The sequence below is a fragment of the Exophiala xenobiotica genome, assembly GCF_000835505.1.
Source record: "Exophiala xenobiotica strain CBS 118157 unplaced genomic scaffold supercont1.6, whole genome shotgun sequence".
Classification (NCBI taxonomy): domain Eukaryota; kingdom Fungi; phylum Ascomycota; class Eurotiomycetes; order Chaetothyriales; family Herpotrichiellaceae; genus Exophiala; species Exophiala xenobiotica.
In genome coordinates, this window is record NW_013562489.1 from 2,060,431 (window position 1) to 2,084,698 (window position 24,268).

Here is a 24,268-nt window from a genome sequence, read left to right on the forward strand (position 1 = left end):
GTAAAGTCACGGAGTACACCTTGTTTCCAGTGTTCCAGCATGCACTGAGTGCTGACGATTAAATAGGCTATTGCGAAGTAATTGCATCACTATCTATGCAGGAGGAGGTACAGCAGACTAGAAAACAATGCATGAAGAAAGGGGAAATTTAACCCCACGACGGCAAGTTACCTACGCCCAGCGATCAGGACAGGTCAGCGCAATACGCCACGCACATGTGATCCAGCCCTGAGGGCAACCTATCCCTCGCTGTGTCGATTGTCGCCATGCACGTTTCGGCCGCATACCAACACTGTCGGCATACCAGCTGTTTGCAGCCTGGTTGCGCTTTCAGAACCGTACCTCTTCCTCTAGCAGACCATGACTCAAACGTCTACAGTACCACGTTGGAGCATCCAGTACTAGCGATGGCTTGACACCGTGGAATGACAGTCCACGAGAGAAACATATATTTTTAGCGGTCTCATCATGAGTCATATCCTTAGCCTATAGACTGTGCTTGAGGCGAATCCTCCATGTTGAGAGTCTGCAGTATGAAGGCGTGGTGTCGTTTCCCTCGACGATTGATCTTGCAATTCTTCGCGAAGCCATGAGTTGAGGTTGCCACGTTCACCATGTTCCCTTTCCGTCGGCGCGAACCGATAAGGTGGATATCTGCTTCCGACGTTGACGTTTGATGTTGACCAATCATCAAGGACCCAGTGGATGCTTCTCATGGCCGTTAGCGACGATCAGAACCCTGAATGATTGTTGTAGACTAACCCACCCCTCCCGTGCCCTCCTTGACCAACGTAGTCTATGGTCTCGCGGACACTGACGACCGCTGTGGTAGCCATGAAACGGACCTATAAGGCTCACCAGGATTGGACTTGCGTCCTCCATGTCGCCAACCGCTCATGCACTGGTATCCCTCAGTCGCTGGCCCCTCTGTTCCATATTCCCTGCAGCTTAGGAGTCGTTACCGTCGTCCGCCGCAAGAAGTGGCAGCAATCTTGTCCTGGGAAGAGCCTATCGGCACTTGATATCCATGCTCGTGCTGGGGGATGGGTATCGGCAACACATACGCCCATATTGCTCGGCAATGGAGTCTTATATCTCATGCACTCGCCTCTGGAGCTCGGCTCACCTGGCAGGAATTCTCTTCAACTGCATCTTCAGGCTATTGATTAAGACTTACCTCTCGACGCTTTTGGAATGTTTGACAGAGCCAACCTCGGGCTCATTGATTCGAACCTCCGTCACTGTCGACAAGAGAATGGCACAAGTTGTCACAGACATTCCCTACAGAGCGGATGAGAGCCATCCGGATCAGGAATCCCGCGTTGCTCCAATCCCTCGACCTGGTTATCACGGGAGATATCCTCGGTGGATTGGCCACAAATTCGAACCCGATGGCAGCGTGCGCAGCTTCCCTGGCCATGGAATTATGTGTCACTTACCACCGCACGATGCAATGTATCATGCACTCCAACAATTCCGCGATGACTTGCAGCAGCAAGACTTTGCATCGTCATTGGTCCTGCTGCCACCTTCGGTTTGGCATATGACGGTATATGAGGGTGTGTCTGACCAGATTCGCAAACGTAACGGGCGGCCAGGGGAATTGGACCTTGACTGCTCGCTAGAACAATGCCATAAGTTTGTCACTTCCAAGTTGGCGAGCTTCGATCTCGGCTGCGAGCCATGGTTTCGCATGAGACCTGTGGGTTGGGAACCGATTGAGGACGGTATCGCCCTGAAGATCGCAGGGGCGAATGCTGTTGAGGAGGAGAAAATTCGCGGTCTGCGCGACAGGCTTGCCAACGTGTTGGAGTTGCGACACCCTGGCTTTGACAATTATCCCTTTCACTTTGCGTGGCTTACCAGCTGCATACCGTGGAGCAGCATGACAAAGAGGATCTTGCAAGATATCTGCAAATGGCGCTCGAAAAACTGCCCAAGGAATTCGAGCTTGGGGCACCTGGTTTCTGCACTTACGAAAACATGGTTGCAATCAATCGAAAATTCGACCTCATCAATCAGGCAGATGGTGTGTAGGCAGAATAAAGGACCACAATAAGGGTTACTTGACACAACCTTCAATCTTTTAAAACGCAGAAGCTCGTCGTAGAATTCAGGCTACCTTATTTGCGTTTAAGCCTGTGGACAAGATGAGCGGCAGAACTCAACGTGATCTCATCCAATGCAGTGGGTGTTCAAAGCTAGAGGCCTGGATGATTGCAAGCCTCGCCATTAGACGCCCGGAAGGTATCGCCTGGAATATCTAGAAGTCCGCCTATCAAACAATGTCAGCCACCTACCAGTAAGGCTACTAGGCTGGTGGGCTCACTACTTTAGGCTTGCTAACTTAGGCTCACTAGGCACCTATACCTGGTAATAGGTACCTAGGTAAGGTAGGCATCTCGCTGACGTCGAGGGTTCTCAAATGACCAACAATAACCATTCAAATCCGCGTATCGTTTTCACTTCCTTCCACATGCGTCTTTCTTCCCTCTTTCCCTCTTCCTTCCTGGACGACGAATTCTGCTCAACATGACCGAATCATTGGACCGTGTATGGGCTTCTCTTCACCAATTCTATATGTCGCTTCCGACAAAGCTCCAAATGGCATCTTGGAAGTGAATCGCAGACATTCCTCGCCGCTGGTCTGCAGAGGTGTGACAGGAAATGGAAGCCCAGCTGAGGACCAGCACTTCATCCGTCAACCTGAATCCTCCAGATCATGCATGCCGCTGCGAGAAGAGGTGGGAATCAAGGGATAATGTCAGCAAAGGTACATGAGCTTCTCTTAGACCAGTATGAGATCTCCCCAGTCTTTCAACTCTTGCGCCAAACCATAGTGATCCCGCAGCACACGAGTCTGTCAGCCCAATAATCTTCAGGTTTTACCTTTCTCTGCAATGTCTGTCACTACAAAGCGCCAATATGAGTTATTATAATCGCTCCAGGACAACAGCAGCGGACCAAGAAGAAGTCGTTAAGCTTATGGGTTGCCTCAAAGCTGAATTGCATTCCCTATGGCTAACGCGGCCAGCCATACTGAGATGCGATCCCGACCAAATCCGCGACCGATTTGCCACTGAGATCGCAGAACTTCTGATCAATCAGGCCGCCATATCTACAGCATCATATCATGCAGAACATGTGGACATCGATCGCAGTCTGGGTGATCCCGTGTCGCTGACACCCGAAGCGGAAGAAGGGCTGCATTGGATGGAAAACCTTGTCGAAGCAAACCGAAATGTCCGTGAGAAGCTCAGTCCCGGGCTTCTTCGCCCACTGTTCATGTACGCCATCGAGCACGAGGATTCTGCCAACGCACAATGGGCAATTGATTGTATGAGGGAGATCAAGGCTCCCATAGCTCGAAGCGACTTCTTTTCATCCTACGCACAGACTCTCGTTGAAGAACAGAGAAACAAGAAGAGACGGGTCACCACGCGATGGTTCTGCTATGAGAGATACGGCGTCAGACCTCCATTTCTGTAGCTATCCACAACTGGACACTGTCTAAGTTACCTTTTCTTCCTTCCTATGCTTTTGGTTGTGTAGGTCTTAGCATCGATACCCGGTCCGGTAGAAGAGGTGTTGGATGTGTTGGACACAATCAGAACCACTCACACCACTCGAGGACTAGGTGCCACTCACGGTGATTGTGACGCTTTTCCTGTCTACAGACTTGACGTCACACCTCTTACACTTATATTACTCAGGCATGACCTTGACATTCAAAAGGCGCAGTGTGATCGTCGTGTTCACAGTAGTCCAACCTGCGCCCTACAAGATCTCCGACGATCGCCTTACTCTAGTAGACTCGCACTACTATTTATGCGAGGTTTCCCTCAAGACAGGACAGGTAAGGCACTCTAGATAGACACCGATTTGATAGTACTGGACAACCTCATCATTGCTAGTGAAGACCTACGCATCACTTACAATGAGTCTTCAAATGAACGGCCAGTTGTCGATGTTAGCACGCAGAGCCCAAGCCTGTGCAGCTCCAGACGCGATTGGAAGTTCCCTTTGGGATGTCATCAATGATTTATGGGACTCTGAAAACAATCCAAACAGTTATGTCAGTCTGGGGATCGCAGAGAACTCGCTCATGCACCATGAACTGGCACAGCACATTGCCAACAATCTCAAACTGCCACTGCGAGCACTCACCTATGGAGATGGTCCGCTAGGGTCGAAGCGGCTGAGGGATGCCATTGCTCGATTCCTGAATCGACGGCTGAAGCCTGTGTCGAATTTGAGGCCAGAACACATCATCATCACCAATGGTGTCTCTCACGCCATCGAGCATACTTCATGGGCCTTCTGCAATCCGGGTGATGGTTTCTTATTCGGTCGGCCTTACTATGGAGCTTTCCATCCCGATATATCCCTGCGGCCGGGTGTAGAGACAGTCACGGTGCCATTTTAACGGCATCGATCCTATGAGCGTCGAAGCCGTTCAAGAGTATGATTCAGCGATATTTGCCGCCAAGGAACGTGGTGTTACTGTACGAGCTTTGATGCTTTGCTCACCACATAATCCCCTAGGAAGGTGCTATTCGCGCGAAGCTATTCTAGCCTACATGCGCCTGTGCCAGAAACACCAGATTCATCTTGTCAATGATGAGATATATGCCTTTTCTGTGTGGAAGAACAACAACGACAGGAGTCCTCCTCCAGTTGATTTCATGAGACCTGCCAGCCTGTACTCCGTAGTGTTTCTATCTTAGATATTGTGTGCATCATGTACTGTAGTAATATTGTCTTGGCACCACCGAAAACACTTTTTATCAGCCTAGGTAAAGGTCTTTTCACAGCCAAAACCACGTACCCACAGTTCATATATCTCAGCCATATGAACCTGTATCTTCTCACCTGTGCACTCAACTCCCCTCGTCATACAAGGCCAACTTTGCAGTGCACGATTCGAGTCTCAGTCGGAGAACCCCAGCAGCCTAGAGCGAGGTTTTAGCGGCGCCCAAAGACCCGGAGAAGAAACCCGGACAGAGCAACACCCTCACTACAGTATCGCATAGTGTCGTGCATGACCACGAATTTGCGCTTCTTTGCGCCATCTTGATACACGCGGTATCAACTCTGCGCCATGGCGGAGTTGGACTCGCTCATTGACTCGTTGATTCAACAACGCAAAGCTCCAGAAGTATCCTACATCGACGACAAATATGCCGAAAAACTCAAGATCGAAGAACTACCCTCGAAAGGTCAAGGCGCATTTGCCAAACAGACTCTGTCCGTGAACAATCCGATATGCTCACTCGGATGCCCGCCCATGATGGCGCTTGACTCAGACTATCTTCCAACAACCTGCTACCACTGCCTCGTTGTCACCGCGACGCAATTACCCCTCGTGCAACATGGACTCTCACCCATCGGGCTCAAGGACTGCGGTGGCTGTCGCTCTGCTCGATTCTGCAGCAGGGAATGCCAAGTCGAGGCCTGGCACGCTTACCACAAATTCGAGTGCAAGATCTTCAAGAAATTGCGCAGTGAACAACTACCACCTGCCATTCTCCGGGCCGTGCTACGAATAGTGCTCCTCAAAGATCGGGATAACCTGCCCGACGACGAATGGAACCGCATAACATCATTGATTTCCCACGAACAGATCCTCGCCGGACGAGGGCGGTCCAACCTCACCGAAATGGCCGAGGGCATCAAACATCTCGCCGAGTCGAGCATGAGCGTCGAAGCGATCCAGAGGCTCATTTTCATCATGAAGTCCAACGCGATTGAACTGCCTTCGACGATCCACGGAGGCATAGGCGTCATGGTCGATCCTCTCGTGGCCAAGATCAACCATAGCTGCACACCGAACCTGTCCATCCACAGACCCCAACATACCATGACCAGCAGGTGGATGAAATCCGCGCAGCTCTCGGAGGACGAAAGAGGCACGTTCATGCAACTCATCCCACTGCGGGACATCCAGGAAGGCGAGGAGCTGTTGCTCTGCTACGTTGCGCCCACCTTGTCCGCGAGCGCCAGAAGAGCGAAATTGATGGATGACTATCTCTTCAAATGCGAGTGCCCGCGATGTCTCTCGGATATGAAAGCCGCCACAGATCTGGCAAACGAACAGCCCGCTCTACCGGCCCAGTTCGAGCAATGGACGAAAGATGTTGGGCGCAATCTCTCGCGTGTGGAGCGTGATCCCTCTGCCCTGGCAAGAGCTGCGGCTAGTATGGACAAGTCGGAGCGTTTCCTCGAGTATCCCACCCTCTACACGACAGGTGATTTCCCCGAGATGGCAATGGCGATCATTCTACTTGGCCTGAAGAATCAAGCCTTCGACGAAGCTCTGGTCAATGTGCTTCGGTTATACTTCCTTGTCAACCCAGCGCGCTTTGCCGGTCGACATAATCCGACAAACATCTACACCATTTCACTCATGCTCGACATATTCGATGCACTCCTGGGACTTTCGACGCCGCCAGGTGTCACCGACGACAAGAGGGAAAAGTGGTTGCGCAACCTTTCGGACCGCGGCCTGAGCAGGAGCGGTTTAATCTACTGGAGAGCCAGAATTTGCGCGGATCTGAGGAGACGACTGGAACAAAGCGCAATGAAGGATCTGGTTGTCCTAGTAGAGGAGCGAGAAGCCCGGGCAAACAGCCTCACTGCCCGGGATCAGAATACGAAAGGAGTGGAGTCAAGGCAAAGTGCGGAACAGGAGATGAGAACGGTCTTGAAGCTGAAAGAGCCAAGATGGAATACTGTCCTGCAAGAGAATGGGTGCTGATATTCCTCGCTGTCAAGAGTCGACGTCTCGTTCCAATATCCGCAGAGTCCAGCTCCATAGGAGACAAACAGATCTCAGATCCAGATGCCTGTAGCAGCACACTCAAACAGCAGCCCCTCTCCTCCAGTCTGCAAACCGTTATCTGCAAAATCATCAGGTGGGGTTCACCATTGTTCTCATGAGCAGGAAATGATCTGTAACGTGGGGTAACATGTCGTCGTAGGCTCTCTGCGTGAGCCTCTGTTCTCTTTTGAGGGTGTTCTCTTCTTTGTCGACGTCCTTCATCAGACATTTGTAGATGTCTTTGCCCTTTCGAGCCGCGTCGCGAAGCTGTTTGGCTTCTTTAGTGACCTCCCATGACTCGGGCTGATCCTTCCACTCTTACGCGAATCGTGGGCAAGAGATTATCCACAATAAGCAACCGATGACAGTTGTCGAACTGTGGTCTAAACTGATCTGTTCCTGAGAGGTCAATTTTTCGAATACCAGAGCGATTTATACCTAACTTGATCGAATTTCTTTGACCACGAGCATCAACGATTGTCGGAACAACCAGCTGTCATCTATTGATGACCGGTTTGTCTTCTTAATGGTTCCCGTCTTCGTTTTAGTCTCGAGGCCGTTCTTTGGTAAGCTTCAAGTTGTTTGGTGGCATGCTTCTCTTGGTTCTGGACATTTGGCCACCATGTGCTTCTCTGCTCTTTGCGCGGCACAGTGACCCCATGAATGGATCAGTAGCAATGCTGTCGGTGCCCATGCCTTGGAAGCATAGTTGCGAGGAAATCAAGGGTTCCTAGTATCTGAGGATTTTCTTTGGCTGAATATGCTTACTGTTCGCTGCTTTTTCTCGAAGAGCGCCGGGCACGGCTAGGCCTAGTCCTGTGAGTACCGCACAAACCAACACAGGCTCGATGCGGGCGATGCTTCCAAGGCCCAGAAAAAGTTGAAAGGCCAGTCTGCATTGTAGGTTCGACGTCGTTTCTGATCTCCCATATTTGGGGCCGGACCGGGAATTTCGGATAGCCATCTTCGTCGTTGTGGGAGAGAGCTGTATGACCAACAATCATTCTTTGTATTTCATTTTCCTGGTAGCGATTTGTGATTGGATCTGTTGATTCGAGCTGAAAGATGAGAAGATGGAGGGGGGATTTGGGAGAGGATATAAGGCAAGAGGATAGCTGCCAAATGCGTATCAAATCTCGTAATAGAATCTTCGATGTTGTGCGAAGTACCACATGGGCAGGCGTCTCTTCAGGTAAAGGTTTGTGTTCAGAAAGTGTAGAAATTGTTGACTTGAACGATTTTGGGGGCTTCCGGACACGTTGTACAGTCCCTCAGGACGCCAAACATGGCCTCTCTATAGGAGGCCGAAGCTTGTTCGAACTCCATTCCGATATATGGAAGGCCGCTTTCTGGTATGGAGATTGGATGGCGACCTACCCACTTAGCGAATTACGCGTTAGGATCGCTAACATCTGTCAGCAAACCACCACAACTTGTCAACGACACGTGGCACTGGCTTCAGACTGTGGACTGATATGTTGTCGAAGAACTGTATAGTGGATGGAGAGTTTGAACTGATATGGCCCCTCCCACTGGCACCAAGGCTCCTGCTGAATTCTCTTGGTGGTGTTGCATGAGCCTCAACAGAACAGCGTCTGAATAGCTCTGAATTTGGGTTCCCCAAAGTGGCTTCAAAACCCCGTTGCAGGCGACGGGGAAAAGAGCAGCATAAAACCAAAGAAGGACTGCCAGACGTTGAACCAACTCCACGATGGTGGACGAGAGAACAGCGACTTGAGCGATGAAGGTTGTTCGTCTGTTGTCTGGTCTGTTTTGCCGGATTTATTGACTGGCCAATCTCCTTTCTTGTCTCATGACCTTGTGGCCAGCTTCGACGACAAACCGTTTCTCGGTCAGGAAGAAGGAGTTCGATGACATGATGTAAAATGATGCAGAACATGCGGAGGACAATACCATTAGCACCAGCACGCCTCGAAAACGATCGGACGTGTCGTGCGGGAAATAGTCCCGGATGCTCCGGTGTTCGCACACCACGACAGCTCGGATGGTCCCGGTAGGCTGTCTTACCAGCAGCTTGTAGGTCAGGCGAGGGACCAGGTTGTCAACGCCGCTGGTGAGAAGTCTCGGAAATCGTCCAGAGGCATTTCAAGAGTCGCAGGCACTCCTCGCTTCTTGCACGACAATCTCAACGTCTGAGGAATCGATGTCGACGTCCTCATGATAGACGTTGAAGATGGATATATATACCAGAAGCATCCAACAAAAGAACATCGGATGGATTCCGACCTCACCCGACCACCATAGCGTGGGCTGGCCGCACACAGCACATGTTTCGATGTGGCTTCACTAACTCCCCGATGTGTTGCCTTGACGGCTAACAGCACCACCGCAAGCGGATGCTGTAAAAGGGTGTTTCTGCACCAAGCACTTGCCAGTCAATCCATCAGCGGCCCATCCTATGTCCGGTGTCAAGTAGCGTATGCCGGAACCGGACATCGTAGAATGCTGGCTCGGGACTGTATGCGGACTCCGAGGCATGCTGTATTGGAACACGTATGGCATATTGGCGTTCATCGTACGGAGGTATCCAGAAGTCGAGACGTGGTCAGCGGCCAAATTCAAGGATGCTGTAGTTCCAGTACGTCAAGGTCGAAGAGGTCCCAAAATTATCGAGCAAGCCACGGTTGAGGAGATGTGAGAGGGTAATAGTGTGATTAAGAAGTGGTGGAAGCTAGTCGTTGTAACTCCGGACGTAAGGCTTGGTCGTTAGGGATGTTGGCGGAAACTACGTACACCCACGGCAGTGTCGTTGGACAAGCTTGGAGACCCGTCAAGCCGAATCCTGGAGCCTGACGGGCGAGGACGGATATTCTGTCCGGCTCCGATTATTGTCTGCCACATATCTTACATCCTAGTCCTCTCAGGCTAGTAGATGTCAGGGCATGCCCAAGCCTCAAGAATGGACGTACAGGAAATATCTCAAAAACACGCCCCATAACAGCATGCATATGCTGCAAAACCAGCCAGCGTAGAGCGATGACCACGAACGAGACAGGTGAGGTGCAAGGCAGCAATAGCCCTAATGGGCGAGCAAAGCCTTCGCATCTGCTACTGGCACTGTCGTTATTGTTTCGTATATACATATGAAATAGCATGGTTGGTGGCGGATGGTCACTTCGCCACGAACCCAAGGAGAAGCAAGGTCTAACGAAAGGAATGAAAGGGATGGAGGGAGAGACGAGGAGAGGAAGAGGAAGAGGAAGTCGAGGTACTTGTACTTGTGCAGGCGGATGATATGAGAATTGTTGAGGCTTCCAAGGCCCTTGCAGAGTGTATTGTTTCAGTCATTTATGACCAATGCTTCCGCAATGGCCACTGGGCACAGCGAACATATGCGGCACGGTTGACGGTCCCATTGAATTTGGCGTGTAGATGACTAGGAAGATCGCTGTCAGCGTTAATTCATTCGCACCCGAGGTCTTCATCTTATCCTCGGTGGAAGGCGAACTCCAATGATGTGATCTAACAGGAGAAAGGAGCAAGCTGTAAATGAAAGACAGTCTTGACGTGGAAGGGTGGATGGGAAATGGGATTGACGCCCGGTAGCCATTCGCGAGGTGAGACCACAGAAGAAACAGAGGTGGCGATCGATTATTAGCATTTGTGAAGGAGAAACAATATGCTCATGTCTCATTCTTGCGCAAGCCTTATCCGAACAGCAGAGCTGCGTCGAAGAAGCATTCCTGTTGTGCGGACAGGCATGGTATGAAAGATTGAAGTCGTCCCAAAACTCATGCTGATGAACTAAAAGGCTGGAAACACCGCCGGCCCGCGCACAAAAGCACCTTCACAACAGCAGAGGGAAGGGGTAATGTCACAGGCCCGATACCCCTTCACATCGAATGGTCTGGGGATTGAACCGACACCCACGTCACTTCTTTGACGTCTTCGGAGGTGGAGGGAAATACAGCTGAGGTGCCGCCGAATTCGGACTTCGACTGGTTCCGATTTCAGGAGATTTCCCTGCTTGGACGTCACTGCCCACTCGATCCACGAAGCCGGGACTCATTGGACTTCTCGGCAAGTCGGGGCTCCTGATTGCGAATGGAGGGGAGGTAGGAGCATTCGGAGTGCTAAAATGATTTCGCAGAGGCAAATCTTTCGTACCTCCCAGCCTGTTGAAGGCCATAGTCCTAGGAGTCAATGGGTTTAGGCCGCCTTGAGCCCCAGGTGTTTCTGGCATCGGATATGCCATAGTTTCTCCTGTATTTGGATCTTCAAGTGTTTCGAATCTCGCCCACTTTTCAGCCTTGAGCCGTTTCTGCTCAGCATATTCTTCGCGCTGCTGCCTGGATGGGAAGCAAGACCACGCAGCAAAGCCAAAATATATGACAAACACTCCTAACATTGCGCATGTGCAGGCGAAACTCGCTTTGCCTTGTTTACAGTACCCTACCAGGCTCTTGTTCCTTGTGACACTGCAGGATTTGGTGATGTACCAGGGTGGTCCATTCTGCGGATGATCGGGATCTGTAGTATCGCTGCTGGCTTGGTAGTCGACAGAGACCGTGTAGAGAGCGATGAGGAGGGCGTGGACAAGGATGGAAAGGATGGGTGGAAAGACGTGCAGCATGTACATGATGGATTTGACCAGCATGATGAACATGGAGAGGACGGCAATAACGACGTTGTAATTTGTTATACTGTTGCCAGAGTTAGCAGAGGCTAAAGACCATGGTAGCTAGGGAATTCCGTACAATTGCGACCAGACTTTAGGAGTAGTATAGGGTCTGTAGTTTGCAGCTGCGTACAATCCGGTGAGAGGACTGGAGTTGAAGCCATTGTCTGCACCATCCTGCCACAGTTTGGTGCGATATGTGTTTGGCGAAGCAATACCGAATAAAGCCAGTAGGGCAACTGTCAATGGGAATTCGAAGCCGATCAGGACGTAGAAGGGCCATTTATTCGGCTTCCACCGTCTCGAAAGGAAGAACTTCATGATGCCGCGAGGATTTGTCTTTGTCAGCTGTGTTCAGTGATACAGTCTCATGTTCATCCTCGAGTGTCTCGGGACGCAGCGTCTGCTTTGAAGCCCAGCAGAGCACTTCGGAACTCTTCAGCTTGGGGGAGGGACATGAGAGAGGAAGTGAAGTTCAGTAGTTTGCCCTACCGAGCCAGACATCTTGAGGAGAACAGTTGGCTGCATTTGTGCTTACCTTGCAGCAGGCGCTTACAGGATGAAGAGGACGAATGAGCAGTCGATGGTGGTTGTGAGAAAAGGCCAATGAGCAGGGTATGAAGAATCAAGCACCTTTTGGAAGAGGGACGAAGGTGCTGATGATTGGATGGAGGCGCCTGTGATGGACTTGATAACCATCGAATCGCCCAGCGAAGCGTTAAAGAAGATCCCCGCAGGTGTCGCCCACCACCGCCTAACACATTATCACTAGTTACCTATCTGCGGGCGACAACACCCGTGACCAGCCTCCGGTGACTTCTCTTGTCACCATCTAGTCCAATCGCAGGCACCAGAATTTGGAAGCTCTCTGGGCACTGCTGGCACATTTTGATGGTGGTTAAGAATTCAAATTTCTACTAAGTGGCAGCAGGAGCTTGTCACTTTCCAACAATACTGTGCTACAGAGTAAGTACCTCGTACTTGCTATCAGGTATTTTCATGAAGGTCATATTGGCGGAAGATTTATATCCCGATGCCGACCCTAGTGCGGATCTAGTCGGCTATAGGCGGAACTAGGCTTATACAGGTTAGCCTGCCATCAACTGTGAACCCCTTTTCTTTTTGCAATATTCAGCAACAGGAGCATCGTGTCGCCTTCGCTATTCAGTGCCGGCATGCTTGCTTCTCCGTTGATCATATGCTACTTTTGCTGAGGATGGACTGCATGATGATGCGTATCACAGACTCGCCTCCAACCACCTCTGACGACCGGTACTACGGCATGCGAGTCATCACGTCAAATCATGACAAGCGACAGGTCTTTATTTGATCGGCAGCCGGCTCCTCTCTCTACAGGTTTGTGAGACGCCAGCACCAAAGTCTGAGCTCCAGACTGGCACCAATGCCAGGGATGAAGCCCCAGAGCCCGTTGAGGACCAGTGAGGACCCTATCAAAGCCACGGAAAGCCTAGACACCAGACCCCAGCTGTGTCGGACCATGCACGCGTCTTTCCCTTTTTCGGACATCCGAAACACCTCCCCTTCTTCGTGCCACATCCAACGCGCCAGCGAGCCTTCTCCATCCTCACAGCCTCACCACAGGCACACACAGGCTTCGCTCCACTGCCCTGAGTCTTCCTCACCAGACGCTGTCCAGTATCACCTTTTCTCGGGTCTTGTGCTGGTCACAGATCCTCGGAAACACCCTCAGAAATTTTTCAATCCTTCATCTCTATTCCAAAAGCTAGCCTGCTGATGTCGCTGTCGTCGAATCTTCCTACTTCTTTACTAGGCATTTCATCCAATTTCCCCGTCAGCCCGATGGCCCTCGCGCTAGCCTCCTTCATGCGATGATCACTCCTTCACATACGAGGCCACCCATGCTACAGTAATTGCATAGTGCCGCGCGCAACAGCATCTATCACAAACACCCGCCTGCGAAGCAGACACCTTGTCGACTCCATCTTCCTCTTCATCTTGACACCAGCCAGGTCGTTTCCTGCTTGTCAGGATGCAACCCAGCAGGATGTTTCGACACGCTCTCCTCCTACATAAACGAGACCCTCAGAGATCCGATCTCAGCGACCTTCCTTCAAGCATTGGAAATCCTACAGCGACCCTCCCTCAGTCGATAGGACCCAGTGGCGTGACCGCAGACCCTTCAGCAACAGCACAAATCGTCACTGCCGAAGCACCATCAGGATTCACCACCGTCACAGAGACTGAATCTCTCGTCGAGTCCATAACGAGCCTCAATACTGTCTCGACAGTGGCCACAACAAAAACAAGAATCATTACAGACCAGTCCGAATATGCATCCCTCACATCAGCGGCGGCTCTCTCCGCATCAACGAGTACCCGAGCTACTACCTCCAAAACCTCAGCGGCTGCAACCAGCAGCGCAGCTTCCGAGAAATCCTCCTCCACAAACACTTCGACCCTTATTCCGGCTATCGTTGTACCTGTGGTCGTAGTGCTACTCGCTTCCCTAGGTATATTTTGGTTTCTTATGCGGCGCAGACACAAGAGGGAGTTGGACAGTCAACCGGAGTTTGTCATGGCCGGAAAAGGAGAAAAGCTGAGCAGCAGGTCCAACAGCGGCAGATCTACCTCATCCCTAGCCGAGTCAGAGAAGAAATTGACGGCAATCCAGTCGACGGAAATCCCATCTGTCAAGTCCCCTCCGAGCACTACCTCTGAGTGGCCATCATCACAAATCGGCCTTGCTCGACCCCTGACTCCGCAAGGAACAAAGCCTGTCGTTGCAAGTAGACCAATGGAACAATCTAGACCAGGCACCGCACCTGCAGAACGCCAGTATCGAAACTTCAGCGGTCCTGCACCAAGACCGACGACCTCTGGCCGGCCTGGACCACCGACTTCGACGAGAGAGCCTCCGCAACACCAACAGCAACAACGCAACAGAGGCTACAGTAACCCTGCTCAAAGGGGACCGCCGCCGCCGTCGAAATCTGGGCCTAGTCCAACTCCCAGGGCTGTACGCACCCCCGATCCGGTACGAGGTGGTCCCAGCCCTGTATCACAACGTCCCAGTCCGACAATGTCTTCTTCCCAGGGCGTTCGAAGCGAATCGAAGGCAAATGCAGCACCTCCTCCTTCTGCATTCCGCTTGCGCGATCCTTCTCCAAGCATGAACCACAACGGACGCGCTCAAGCACCTCCACGGCTTGCGGCTCCCCCACCAGGGGCTTACAACGGTGCATCTTCGATCTCTCGATACTCACCGATCGTGAAGGAGACGCCTGGCATTCCTGTATCGAAAGCATCCTCCGTGAAACGAGGACCTCCTCCACCTCTTCAGACTTCCAATCTTGCCCGTCGTCAAGGGTCGAAGTCACCTCACTCCGCCAGTCCCGGGCTGACCGAAGAAAACATGCGGATCGCCCGGTTGGCAAACTCTTCGCGTTTGGGTGGTTACACTCCAGCCGAGCCCAGCCCGTCACCCAAGCTGCCTCCACCAGCCACTCGATCACAACTAATACCCCGTGAGAGTCCCAAAGGCAAGCCGGAGAACTACTTTGGCGGAAGCACAACCTCGGAGCCCCAGAGCCCAGCAGCAGTGTCAATGTCACTGGACCCCCGTGCTGCTTCAGATCGAGCCAGCATCGTGTCCGACCCAGATGAGTACGAAGACATCGACGCCAAATCAGATATCAGCAGTCTGAACGAGTTTGAGCGGTTTGACTTTGGCGCTGCAGCTGCTGGTGCCGGTAGTCGAGGCGGCAGTGCCGCAGGTCAATCCTTGAACTATTTTGCGTCTCATAACAGTCCTGCCGGTGGTCGAGGAAGCCCCTTCGGCAACGATGCGACCTACGAGCGTTGGTGATGCCGGGGCTCGACCCTTTGCAACGCAGGCACCTCATTAATTTTTTAGCTGTGCTACAACCCGACTGCTGCCACCGGACATCCCCCCGCGATGCAACGACTAGCTAGCCTCACCGTCGTTACCCTGTTTCGAATTTTTTTGTTTGGCAGTGAAATGCATTTTAGCATGAAAAGGCAGAATCGGTTGGTTCTATGATACCCCCATATTAAAGCCATGCTCCTGATTAGCTGGTTGGAAGCGAGTAATGTCAACAATGTCCACAATGTCAAAAAGATGTCAAAGCGAGGAATATCCACGTATCGATATCGCCGGCAAGCGAGGAATGATTTCTATAGAAATTTAATGATATGAGATACCTCGACCCCCTCGGCCTTTAGTTTCAGTTTCAATTTGTAAGATGGGCAACTTTGGCCGTCGGAACGAAGACGCACGATAAATGTCTTGCTCATGGCATTCTTCAGTATGAAAGTAGGATGAAGTACTCCGTACAAGACATGGCTCTCTGGCTCAGGTTAATGAGGCCGAGTGTACGGAGACCACGGTAGGTTACAGTATTCTTGGTAGGTTATCAAAGAATAACATTCAATCGCTTCTATCTATACTCCGTATATCAAGACGATCGAGACCAAAGACAATATGCCGCCCATGTCGCTAAATTCAGAGATCCTTTTGCTCATATTCTCGTCCCAGTCCATAAAAACATTGCTTCCTTCGTTTCATGAGATAGCCTCATCATGCCTTTTACCCTCCAACCATTTTTGCTTGCCAAGGGACGACCAAGAATCCAGCCCTCGTCCATCCATATCCAAGCAGAGTCCAGCATACCATGTAAAAAAGCTTTTTGCCCTAACTAGTGGCCCTAGCATTCCCGCTTCTCCCGAGGAGCGTGTGTCGTTCAACCCTCTGTAGAGACTGTGTGGGCTGGGCACGCATGAAGCAAGACTGTTGAGGCCTCTATGAGGGCTTCAGCCACCAATGGAAGTGGAACCAACTTCACAGGCGGAAGCAAAGCACAGACCATCGCGCGGGCTTCGCGCGTAACCTGAAGCCTTGACAGCAGTCATACCCATTCCCATCATCGACGGTCCGGCGCCGACTTGGCCTGGTGCCAAGTTCCAGGCAAAACCGCGGGCAGCCATTCGGTGGTACAGTACTGTACGCCCGCGCCTGGCACGTTCATTCTTCGACCGAGCCGACGACGATGCCGTGCTTGAGCAGATGCCGATGCACATGTCTATGCGCTTGCATATGCCTCTTGACTCTGGTGAGGTCGTCCTCGGGGACAACATCGCGCTTCTTGACGCCGCCGCCGCCGGGGAAATCAAAATCATCGTATCTCAACGCCGTGACGGTGACGTACTCGACGTTTCCGTTGGGGTCGTCCGCAAACGCCTCCGTCGTCACAGCGGCGGCCGAAGTGATTTCCGGCTGAGAAAAGTCCGCAACGGTAGCGGAAGCGGATGCTTCGACGACAGAGCCGTCAGATTCGACTGCCGGCACCATTGCAGACGGCGACGAAGCAATAGCGGCAGCAGAAGTCGAGGCTGCGGCAACAGCAAAATCTGCAGCATTGCCGAACGTCTTCGTAAAGCGGCCATTGCCGCCGCGGCTGAATCCGGCCGTTGGGACGTCGCTGACCGTTGGGGTAGGCCAGCTCTGTGAGACGCCGCTGCCGCTGTTCCAAGGCACGCCCGCGGAGACAGACGCCGTAGGACCATGTGGCAAGGCCGACGAAGTGGCATTGCTCGTTTCGCCGCCAGTGCTCTGATACACCTTGAGCGACTTGACCGACCAATACGCGTCCTGGAACTCGGCCGGATTATTCTGCACAAAGTCCTGACACGTCGACGCCTTGGAGCTGCACGTCGCGTCGGTACTCCAGACGTTGCCCGCCCAGTCGCCGCAGAATGTCGTGTCGAACACGATCTGGTGGTTGCTGAAGAACTCGTCGATCTGGCAGCCGCCTTCGAACGCGGATATCGGGCTCCCCCAGGTACTCGGGTCGGGACTGCCGGAGGAAATGTCTGAGGGAATCCCGGACCGCGGGAAGAACCATATACTGATGGCGCTGCTGGTCCATTCGGTGGCGTACACGCCCCCCTGGCCCTGGTTAAATTGTGTGCCGTAGCTGGCGCCGTCGTTGGCCGCCAGGATCTGGCAGCCTGCGTTCATGGCTTGGCCGGGCGCGTTGACGAAGCAGTTGGAAGTGGAGATGCTGCCGGAGAACAGGCCGTTGTTGGTGATGCTGCATCCCGACGCGGTGTGTAGGGCCATTGAATTTCCAACCTGGGAATTTACGCCCTCGATGATGTCTATTTCGCCCGCATTCGGCCAGTTCGCTCCGACGGTCCAGAAAGCGGGCCAGGTGCCGCAGACGCCGCCGGGCATGTGGTTCAGGTCGAGGATGATAAGGCCGTGCGTGTAGGTTTTCGTGCTCGTCAGGCGGACGCTGTTTCGGCCTAAGCCCGTGGCAACGTTGGTGTGGTCGACACCCATGTATATCGAGCCGTTGGTCGTGCTGATTAGGCCACTGCTCTGGGCTGTCGTCTGGTCGACGTAGGTCACGTAGCCGTTTGTTGGATCGGCATCCTGGCTGATATCAGTACCCATTTCAGGTTAGGACCAATAATTGTTCATACTGTGAAAAAGTCGAACATCGAGAAGAATTGGTCTTCGGTGTAGTCATCTTCGAGCACGTAGCCTGCCGTGCAGAGAGACACAAGCCCTCCAAGGGCGAAAAGTAGAGTGTGAAGCATATTTGCAGTGGTTGCTGGAAGTCAAAGGAGTGACGGCAAAAGAACGACAACTGGAATAAAAGGGAATGGACGCAAGTATGCTGGATATCAGGTTAAGGAATGACCGGCCGCCCAAGAGAAGAGTACAAACCAGATTCTCACGGCCGGAGTCAGGTATAAAAGAGGTCAGCAGGTACATAGATAGGGGTGGATATGGATGCGGGCCAGACGCAGTGGTGGCAGTTTCGAAGCGAAGACGTCTCTTACGAGACCAACGCGTCTTGCATACTGCACGGATATGAGCAGGCGAATGAGAAAGGCCTCGAACGATGTCAAAGACTCCATATGACGCGTGGGAGGCCAGCCTCGCGCCTTGATGGCTTCTGGATGCGTTGGAGAGGAGTAAAGGGGGAGGAATTTCTTGGGATGGGTACGTGGCGGGCCGAGGCTGCGGTCCATCTTGACTTGGTGATGCCTCCCTAAAATGTTGTCACCAGGAACGTAGGTTGTCCTCGCTCTCTGAATGGTCCCAGATGCGCTGATTAAGGACGTGGAAGAACGGCTAGACCTTCGGGTATATCCCATCTCAGACTCTCCGCTGGCATGTTGAAAAGGTAGACTCTGTCGAGCTTGGCTTGAAACGTGGCTGGGGTGGTCATTGCAGAATTCCTCCACAGACTTGAAACGCGGACAAGAATGGATAACGTTGATAGGCGGGTTCAGGGACTGCACTGCAAGATTCAGCATTGGCCAACGGGGTGTGATGGACACTGGACAGATGGATAAAAAGGAGGAGGCGAAAAGGTAGGGGTGGCGCCCAAGTGGTAGGCGAGGTACCTAGCTCTTAGGGTTGGGCTGAAGGGGCTTCAAGGCGTGTCTATCAAACGTTGGCATTCAGCCAATCAGGTGGGTTATGGGCCTGATCACGTGTCAGGCTAGGGATCTGGTCGGCCCCGGATCGTTTCAGGATCTTTAAAGCATGCAATGAGGATGCAACTACATAGCGAGATAGTATGTACATACCGTGACATACCTGAGTACGGAGTACTCCGTACGGCTGCAGGCATTGTCCATCATCATTCCTACTATTACCAGCTATACACAACTCGGACAGACTAACCCAGGCCCTCCGTTCTCCAGATGCCCTCGCATTGGTCCTTGCTCTTGACTCAGACATTTCTGGTGATACAAATGCCGGCACGAAAAGACCACAATAGGTCCCGGTCCGACGCTTTCTCCTCCCATTATTGCGCCACTCCTCGTATTCTCATCATGACCGACCCTGGCCCGCGAGGTAGCCTTCCCCTTTCCCCTTGCGCCATCATCCTCATCCGCACTGCTTTCCGACCGTCTCCATCGTCTATCTCGTCTGGCTTCCTCTTTGCGCGTCCACTCCTCCCACACTCTCGTCCCAAGCCCTGGGCCCCACACCCGCCGTCGACACACTTCACAGACTTGTCCTCTGGGCCTCCACCCGCGCTGTCGCAGTTTGCCAACCTCATCCAACTGCACAAAGACATCCTTATCCAGCATACTATTCGATAGAGCAAGGAGCGCTTCTTCGTATGCGTAGGCCGAAAATATACTCCCAATCACACTCCTCAGCTCCGTCAGACTCGGACTCGCCTGTGCCGCATGCGTCAGAAACGCGCGCAGGATGCGCAGGAAAGTCATATCCGGGTGGCTTCCCGACCCAGACCGATCGCGCGTGTACGTCGTCGTGCTAGTCAACAACGCCGTGAAGACGGCCTGAATCGTGCTCCGCAGCGACATCGTCGTTTCGAATTGGTCCTGATTACCGTCTGCAGACTTAGGGAAGGACGTGATTGAAACATCCCTTGCAATCGCAACGACGGCGAGAATGAGGTCCAGCCACAACGTTTCCTCGAACGAGAGAGCCCTCGTCGCACTGGCAGACCGGCCAGGCGATTTCGGCACGGTCGAGCGGGGTGCGTTCTTCATTTGCCCCTGGCACAGCCAGACCCCAACAAGCGCGTACTTGTGAATCGACTCCAGCACGCTTGTTCCAGAACGCCTAATGCTCGCATCATCCGGCTGGTCCGCTGAGTCCAAGTCTGCATTTGAACTGGCTGTGATCGCCTTGAGTGTGGACTCTAGAAAAGACAGTTGCCTAACCAACCGGTCCATCGCTTCTCTGGCGTGGCCTTGTCGCACTTGCAGAATGACGACGGCGTCGATGATTCCGCTATCTTCAATCGTCGGCAGAACCTCATCGAGCCGCAGGTCTCCTTCTTTCACGTGCTCGACATAGTCTCGTACGTGCTCAGGGTCGAATTGGCAAAGTAGCCGAACGTACAGTTCTAGCATGTGATTATCACGTTGGCGCTTGCTTGTCTGTATCTGCGTTCGCTCTTCCGGTTCAAGCAAGGTCCTAAGATACTCGTACTGCCCGTAAGTATCCTCCGTCAGCGCGCGCAGGAACAAACCATGCATATCGTGCGCAATATCGTCGATCGTTGCCGCAGTCTTTGGGATATCAATACCCACAAGATCCGATACATGCTGCTCGATCGTGTTTCTGACTTCACTTCTCTGCTGCTCGCTCAAGCTCGATCCGACCCGAAGACAGTCCCTGATAGCGGAGAACACGCCATCCTGACCCTCCTCATCGAGGAAGAACGTGTGAATCATGTCCGCGTACCGTCCCTCTTGCTTGAACACGGCTTTCAACACGCGATAGAACTTTGCCTCCTGCAGTAAGGATACTAAGTCGTGGAGATTCGGCGGCTGGAAGATAGACAGGAGATACTCGACACTTAGTTGTGCATCTTCGCGCATATCGTCTTCCGGATACTGGCATAAGCGGTCGAACACTTCGTGGAGTATTGTGCCCGAAAGGACCATGTACTGCGGGTACTTGGCCAGATTTCGCGCAATGAACATGTCGAGATAAATTGTGTCCTCGGGGTCAAAGCCAGAAGACATGGCTTCGAGCATGATTCGCACGATGTACTGTCGTGTATATGTTCGTGAATTGGAAGCTTGTCGTTGATTGAGGCTGGTAAGGGCATCGTCGTCGCCAGTATTGAGGAAACTGTCCTCGAACGCTTCGTTCAGAGCTGCGATGAAGCTTGCGGCGTCGAAGTGGAGGATACGAGAGAGGTTCTCGAACGAACTTGTGCTCCGTTTCGGGGTAAGTGAGCCGTTAGGCTTACCCCTACCCGAGAAAAAGTAGTCGTATATCTGACTCTTTGCCAGCGTAGACTCGTCATGATGCATAGCAGCCCCGGTAGGATAGACACGGCTTGTCAGGATGAATGAGATGTAGGGGAAGACCTTCTGCGCAGCGCTGTAACGCTCAGCCACATTGCCATCTTGTCGAGTTCCATTGTCTTGGGCGTCAGCATAGTCCAATAGTAGAGTAACTGGCGTCTCAAAATCATGCAATGCCATTGTCCACACGTAGATGTAGGCGTCGTAGAGATTATATCGCTTACAAAGGCTTGTTACCTGGTCGATGTCCATAGTCGAAGTGTCAAGCATGCAGATGATTTCCTCCAGTGTTGATGGAGTATGTGTTATGACGAAGTGGTCAATCAGCGTCTTCAGTGCCGGCGGAGGAATAGACAGTATCCTCTGCTCCAGGATGTACGGTTCCAATATGTCCACGAACAGTGGGCCGTGGTCATTGTCTTCGTACCATGCAAAAACCTCCTCGAAGAGAAAGTCTTGATTCTCCATGACCAAGCAAGCTTTGATACAAGCGTCAGCAAGCTCGATCATTTGTGGCTTCTCGATAGGCTCATTGCCCGCTTGTTGATTCTTCCCAAAAGCATATTTGAGAGAGGCGGTCATCATTTCAAGAAGCTTTTCCTGAACCATACTGGCACGCAGGCTATCTTCCTCGGGCAACCCTATTGTCGCCTTCTCCCCTTGGCCTTGATAATATTTGGTTGCTAACCGAATGGCTCCAATGAAATCACCTATGTTCATCAATGCCAACAGTCGATCTGCCCAGTTGGTCAAGGCACCGGTCCAGATATCGTTGAAGCCAAGCAAGAACAGCCTTCCTTTGTAGGCTCGAAAGCTCATGTGGAAGGCATCTGCCACCACTCCATGCATTGAATCATCTTCTTCGTCAAGGGACTCGATGATTGCCCGCAATTGTTGGGAATAAAGATCTGCATGATAGATGTTCTTCTTCAAGAGATCAAAAGACTCAGTCACATGCATCGTGAGGTCTTCGATTATGAGCAACTGTTGCGTGATGGTCATGACGGCCATGACAGACCTGTTCAACCACTGTACGGCAACAATTGCTTCGTCGGCCTGATATCGACTCCGGGCAAGAAATTGTAACTCTGGCGGCTTGTCTTTGCTATCGCCTTCATCCGGCGGTGCTTCGTGAACCTCTAAGATAGTGAGGATATTTGACCAGGCATAAACAAGCTTCGTCCTGGTAACCTGCGACTCTTCCGACTTCAACTTGATGGCTGGAAACCATGCCAGAGCGGCAGTCATGGCACTATGAGCAGCCACCTCCTTAGGACGAGCTGCTTTGTGCTGTGTCTGTGCCACAGGGGTTGTGGAGACGATGACTAGTAGGTATGGAGTCAACATAGCCACTATTCCTTGACTATCGGTCCTTTGCTCTATATTGCCCAGAGGCAATGGAGAGAATGCTAGAACGGAGCTTTTCTTTAAAGGCTTTGCTGTGCGCGCCACAACTTCAGGATATCTTCCCAAGATGCGAGCAGTGCGGACCACTCGACCAACAGCTCCCATACCTCGCGTCGCTAGATGGGAAAATGCCATGCCTTTATCATCAGCCGAGACCAGGGCAGTATGTCGGTAGCCCAGAAAGCCGACATGTAGTACGACACTGCCGGCAATATGCCCATCTCCACGTCTCGCTTGAGGCTGCGAATTGTCAATGGGTTGAATGTGCAGGAACGGCCGTGATGACCTGGCCAACTCCCAGGTGAAAATGTGGCCGGTGGCATGTCCCACTGCGATGGTCGTGTGGTCGGCAGATATTGCAAGCGATGTGACAGCACCACTTTCGGCCGCCTTGGTGCCGCTGCCAATGATAGCTTTGTGGTTCTGCTGGTGATCGAAGATCAAGACGAAGCCCTTGGATGTCCCTATGACGACTTGATCTCCTACAGCCAGACATGTTGGACTTCCAAAATTTCTTCTCCCAACCTCTGAGAAGGCTTGCCCTGTTATCCGCTTGTACTTGTTCCAGCGTATGACATCCCAAGGACTAGTGGACTCGTCGGGTTCGGAAGGGGTTTGGAGCCCGCCGAAGCTCACGAGGGAGGATTGGCGTGAATGACCTCCGAGGAAAGCGGGCGAGCTCGATCGAAGAGGAGAGAACTGGGCGCTTGATAGGCGGGACTGGAATCTGGCGTCAAACGGTCGATGCGCAAGTGAAGGGCTGCCTCTTCGGGCTGGGCTGCGGAAGGATGGAGTTCCGCTACGAGGGGAGGACAGTACTGAATCCGGGATAGATTGCGTGTCATCTGGTATAGGGACGGTGCCGTTTGTGCCTGGGACATTGTCTTCGCTGGGGGAGGGTACGACGGCGTCTACACCGTTTGGTCCCAGTAGACTAGAATCGGCTTCATCTCCAATGTTGTTTCCGTCTGCCTGCTCTTGATGTTCTTCTTCTGCAGGCAGGTTGGCTTCATTGTCTGCATTTTCATGCACTATTTCCGGAACATCAGGGTCGATCTCCTTCACAGCTGCGGCCTCCGAGTGCTCGCTTCTCTCATCTTGACCAACACTGGGGAAGTACTCGCCCTCATCCGGGATCGAGCTCATCGATGTATCCTTGGCGGGATCATTGCATCATCCGCTTCGCCCGGGCTCAACAATTCGGCGCCTCCGGCTAGGCGAGCTTCGATTGTATATGAAGGACGTGAAATACTTAGGCGGAGACACACGGGAAGTGTTGATCTTAATGCGACAGGCGTTTCCGTACAGCGCAGACAGGCTAGCGTTATGGAAAGTAAAGACTCGAGAGGGAAAAAGAATGCGAATGTCGGCAAGAGTGAGGATAAGATTCTATCGTCGAAGCACACAATGTATGAACCCAGTTTCCGTGTGCTACATTAATTGCGCAGCCTACGCATTCAGTTCGCATGTGGAGGAACGGGACACGGCAAGGCCGGGTTTGTAACCTGCCGTACAATTACTACGTAGTACGTGGTACTGCGGAGCATTTCTAGCAGGTTGGAGTGGACGGCAAGACGACAAGGCTG

At 52.4% G+C, this 24,268-nt stretch overlaps 9 protein-coding genes across 9 annotated transcripts; 5 read left to right on the forward strand and 4 right to left on the reverse strand.

Annotated features, from left to right (window-relative positions):
* Positions 1-1,166: 1,166 nt before the first annotated feature.
* On the forward strand, positions 1,167-2,037 carry PV05_10032 (uncharacterized protein; the record flags this gene model as incomplete). Its single annotated transcript, XM_013456425.1, has 2 exons — positions 1,167-1,804; positions 1,867-2,037. The coding sequence occupies exons 1-2, from the start codon at positions 1,256-1,258 to the stop codon at positions 2,035-2,037; spliced, it is 720 nt and encodes a 239-aa protein (XP_013311879.1). The 5' UTR covers positions 1,167-1,255.
* An 888-nt stretch (positions 2,038-2,925) lies between these two features.
* PV05_10033 (uncharacterized protein) lies at positions 2,926-3,497 on the forward strand (the record flags this gene model as incomplete). Its single annotated transcript, XM_013456426.1, has 1 exon — positions 2,926-3,497. One exon carries the CDS (start codon positions 2,926-2,928, stop codon positions 3,487-3,489), a length of 564 nt encoding a protein of 187 aa, XP_013311880.1. The 3' UTR covers positions 3,490-3,497.
* A 359-nt stretch (positions 3,498-3,856) lies between these two features.
* On the forward strand, positions 3,857-4,738 carry PV05_10034 (uncharacterized protein). Its single transcript, XM_013456427.1, has one exon. It carries the CDS (start codon positions 3,938-3,940, stop codon positions 4,424-4,426), a length of 489 nt encoding a protein of 162 aa, XP_013311881.1. The 5' UTR covers positions 3,857-3,937; the 3' UTR covers positions 4,427-4,738.
* A 100-nt stretch (positions 4,739-4,838) lies between these two features.
* On the forward strand, positions 4,839-7,074 carry PV05_10035 (uncharacterized protein). The gene has a single exon (XM_013456428.1). The coding sequence runs from the start codon at positions 5,102-5,104 to the stop codon at positions 6,755-6,757; it is 1,656 nt and encodes a 551-aa protein (XP_013311882.1). The 5' UTR covers positions 4,839-5,101; the 3' UTR covers positions 6,758-7,074.
* On the reverse strand, positions 6,724-9,672 carry PV05_10036 (uncharacterized protein). Its single transcript, XM_013456429.1, has 2 exons — positions 7,143-9,672; positions 6,724-7,087 (listed from the first exon to the last, which is right to left on the reverse strand). Exon 1 carries the CDS (start codon positions 8,718-8,720, stop codon positions 8,226-8,228), a length of 495 nt encoding a protein of 164 aa, XP_013311883.1. The 5' UTR covers positions 8,721-9,672; the 3' UTR covers positions 6,724-7,087; positions 7,143-8,225.
* A 750-nt stretch (positions 9,673-10,422) lies between these two features.
* Positions 10,423-12,129, reverse strand: PV05_10037 (uncharacterized protein). The gene is made up of 2 exons (XM_013456430.1): positions 11,539-12,129; positions 10,423-11,484 (listed from the first exon to the last, which is right to left on the reverse strand). Exons 1-2 carry the CDS (start codon positions 11,778-11,780, stop codon positions 10,713-10,715), a joined length of 1,014 nt encoding a protein of 337 aa, XP_013311884.1. The 5' UTR covers positions 11,781-12,129; the 3' UTR covers positions 10,423-10,712.
* Positions 12,130-13,017: 888 nt separating this feature from the next.
* Positions 13,018-15,669, forward strand: PV05_10038 (uncharacterized protein). The gene has a single exon (XM_013456431.1). The coding sequence runs from the start codon at positions 13,471-13,473 to the stop codon at positions 15,304-15,306; it is 1,836 nt and encodes a 611-aa protein (XP_013311885.1). The 5' UTR covers positions 13,018-13,470; the 3' UTR covers positions 15,307-15,669.
* A 191-nt stretch (positions 15,670-15,860) lies between these two features.
* PV05_10039 (uncharacterized protein) lies at positions 15,861-18,831 on the reverse strand. The gene is made up of 2 exons (XM_013456432.1): positions 17,946-18,831; positions 15,861-17,895 (listed from the first exon to the last, which is right to left on the reverse strand). The coding sequence occupies exons 1-2, from the start codon at positions 18,060-18,062 to the stop codon at positions 16,483-16,485; spliced, it is 1,530 nt and encodes a 509-aa protein (XP_013311886.1). The 5' UTR covers positions 18,063-18,831; the 3' UTR covers positions 15,861-16,482.
* A 188-nt stretch (positions 18,832-19,019) lies between these two features.
* On the reverse strand, positions 19,020-24,138 carry PV05_10040 (uncharacterized protein). Its single transcript, XM_013456433.1, has one exon. The coding sequence runs from the start codon at positions 23,826-23,828 to the stop codon at positions 19,137-19,139; it is 4,692 nt and encodes a 1,563-aa protein (XP_013311887.1). The 5' UTR covers positions 23,829-24,138; the 3' UTR covers positions 19,020-19,136.
* Positions 24,139-24,268: the final 130 nt, after the last annotated feature.

What these genes read in the sequence shown, in the direction of transcription:
- PV05_10034 (XM_013456427.1), top strand. Translation starts at nt 3,938, where the DNA reads ATGAGTCTTCAAATGAACGGCCAGTTGTCGATGTTAGCACGCAGAGCC.
- PV05_10035 (XM_013456428.1), top strand. Translation starts at nt 5,102, where the DNA reads ATGGCGGAGTTGGACTCGCTCATTGACTCGTTGATTCAACAACGCAAA.
- PV05_10036 (XM_013456429.1), bottom strand. Translation starts at nt 8,720, where the DNA reads ATGTTCTGCATCATTTTACATCATGTCATCGAACTCCTTCTTCCTGAC.
- PV05_10037 (XM_013456430.1), bottom strand. Translation starts at nt 11,780, where the DNA reads ATGAAGTTCTTCCTTTCGAGACGGTGGAAGCCGAATAAATGGCCCTTC. An exon ending in CCTAAAGTCTGGTCGCAATT is followed by an intron (nt 11,485 to 11,538) that starts GTACGGAATTCC and finishes CTCTGGCAACAG; the next exon opens with TATAACAAATTACAACGTCG.
- PV05_10038 (XM_013456431.1), top strand. Translation starts at nt 13,471, where the DNA reads ATGCAACCCAGCAGGATGTTTCGACACGCTCTCCTCCTACATAAACGA.
- PV05_10039 (XM_013456432.1), bottom strand. Translation starts at nt 18,062, where the DNA reads ATGCTTCACACTCTACTTTTCGCCCTTGGAGGGCTTGTGTCTCTCTGC. An exon ending in CGATGTTCGACTTTTTCACA is followed by an intron (nt 17,896 to 17,945) that starts GTATGAACAATT and finishes GATATCAGCCAG; the next exon opens with GATGCCGATCCAACAAACGG.
- PV05_10040 (XM_013456433.1), bottom strand. Translation starts at nt 23,828, where the DNA reads ATGAGCTCGATCCCGGATGAGGGCGAGTACTTCCCCAGTGTTGGTCAA.